We start from the raw sequence: 1,111 nt of genomic DNA, 5'->3' as shown, positions 1-1,111 counted from the left end.
AGTTTCCTCGGTGGGTGAAGAGGGAGTCATATTGATTGACTCAACCATGTTCAGATCATATCCAATCAGCCATGTAGGCGGGGGTATCGTAGGCCGTGTCCAATTCTCAAGATATGCAAACAAACTGCTCGAAATAGAGCCAGTATGAAGCCGCTCGCTGGAAAAAATGCGCTTGCTAGACAAAAACACAAGAACCAATGAAGCCAGGGCCAGCCCAGACTCATTTCCTTCACTGAGGGCCATTCAGGCAACTCGTGCCACGACGTTGGTTGGTCTGACGTCTCTTGAGGGCACTGGCGCTGGGTCGGCGAGACTTGCTCGCGCTATTGGTGTCCTGGTTGGCGAAGCGCACGACTCTGCGTTTTGCGTCCGCGTCTCGTACGTAGTGGGCTTCTGCCTGGGGGACGTTGGAGGCAGCCTCCTTCTCTTGGAGTTCCCGCAAGAAGGCGATTTGTTCTTCGGTGGTAAGTTCCTTCTTGGGTGCAAGAGCCGGGATAGTCTCCACAGGAAGACCGAGGTCTTCTGCAGGGCACAGAAGGTCATCGTCAGAAAGATATGAGTTGGGCTCGGCGCCAAACGATGACATGCATGACCTGTATGGACTAGGCATCCAGGTGGAGTTGCTGCTGTCGCGTCGCATGGCGATGGATTGTGTTTGCGACGAAGAGGTCGAGTTGGATGCATTGCTGTCTGTTCGTGCAAGAGCTTGAGAGGTTGGCCACGCCGAGCTAGGGGACGCGCATACAAGGGCCGTGTAGGCAGAAGTAGGCGCGTAAGAATAGGTGTTTGAGGACGTGGAGTCGCGCGAGTCTGAGCGCGACATAGCCACCGATGTCATGGCCGGGGTAATGTTGGAGGTGGGCGACGAGAAGAACATTTTGCTGTCTGTACGAGGTGGAAAGGGAGAAGGAGGGTGTTGTAAGACGCGACGAGTATGTCGAGTTTGATATACAAGCACAGAGTTTGGGGGGGCCGTGATGTTATTATTATGGGTGTTGACGGTAGCCAGATCCCGGATTCGGATTCCCAGTTTGCGGGAGTTTGAGTGGCAATGGATGGGCTGGGTGCGGGTGGTGATGCAATGTGCGAGTAATATGTTTGCGTCGAGTCA

General features: G+C 54.3%; 1 protein-coding gene across 1 annotated transcript; it reads right to left on the bottom strand.

Moving 5' to 3' along the window:
• Window positions 1-229: 229 nt before the first annotated feature.
• On the bottom strand, window positions 230-877 carry Z520_11425 (uncharacterized protein; the record flags this gene model as incomplete). The annotated part of the gene is made up of 1 exon (XM_016781914.1): window positions 230-877. The coding sequence occupies one exon, from the start codon at window positions 875-877 to the stop codon at window positions 230-232; it is 648 nt and encodes a 215-aa protein (XP_016627072.1).
• Between the last annotated feature and the right edge of the window lie 234 nt (window positions 878-1,111).

This window comes from Fonsecaea multimorphosa (assembly GCF_000836435.1).
Source record: "Fonsecaea multimorphosa CBS 102226 unplaced genomic scaffold supercont1.38, whole genome shotgun sequence".
NCBI classification, from domain to species: domain Eukaryota; kingdom Fungi; phylum Ascomycota; class Eurotiomycetes; order Chaetothyriales; family Herpotrichiellaceae; genus Fonsecaea; species Fonsecaea multimorphosa.
This window is presented reverse-complemented; position numbering and strand designations above follow the sequence as displayed.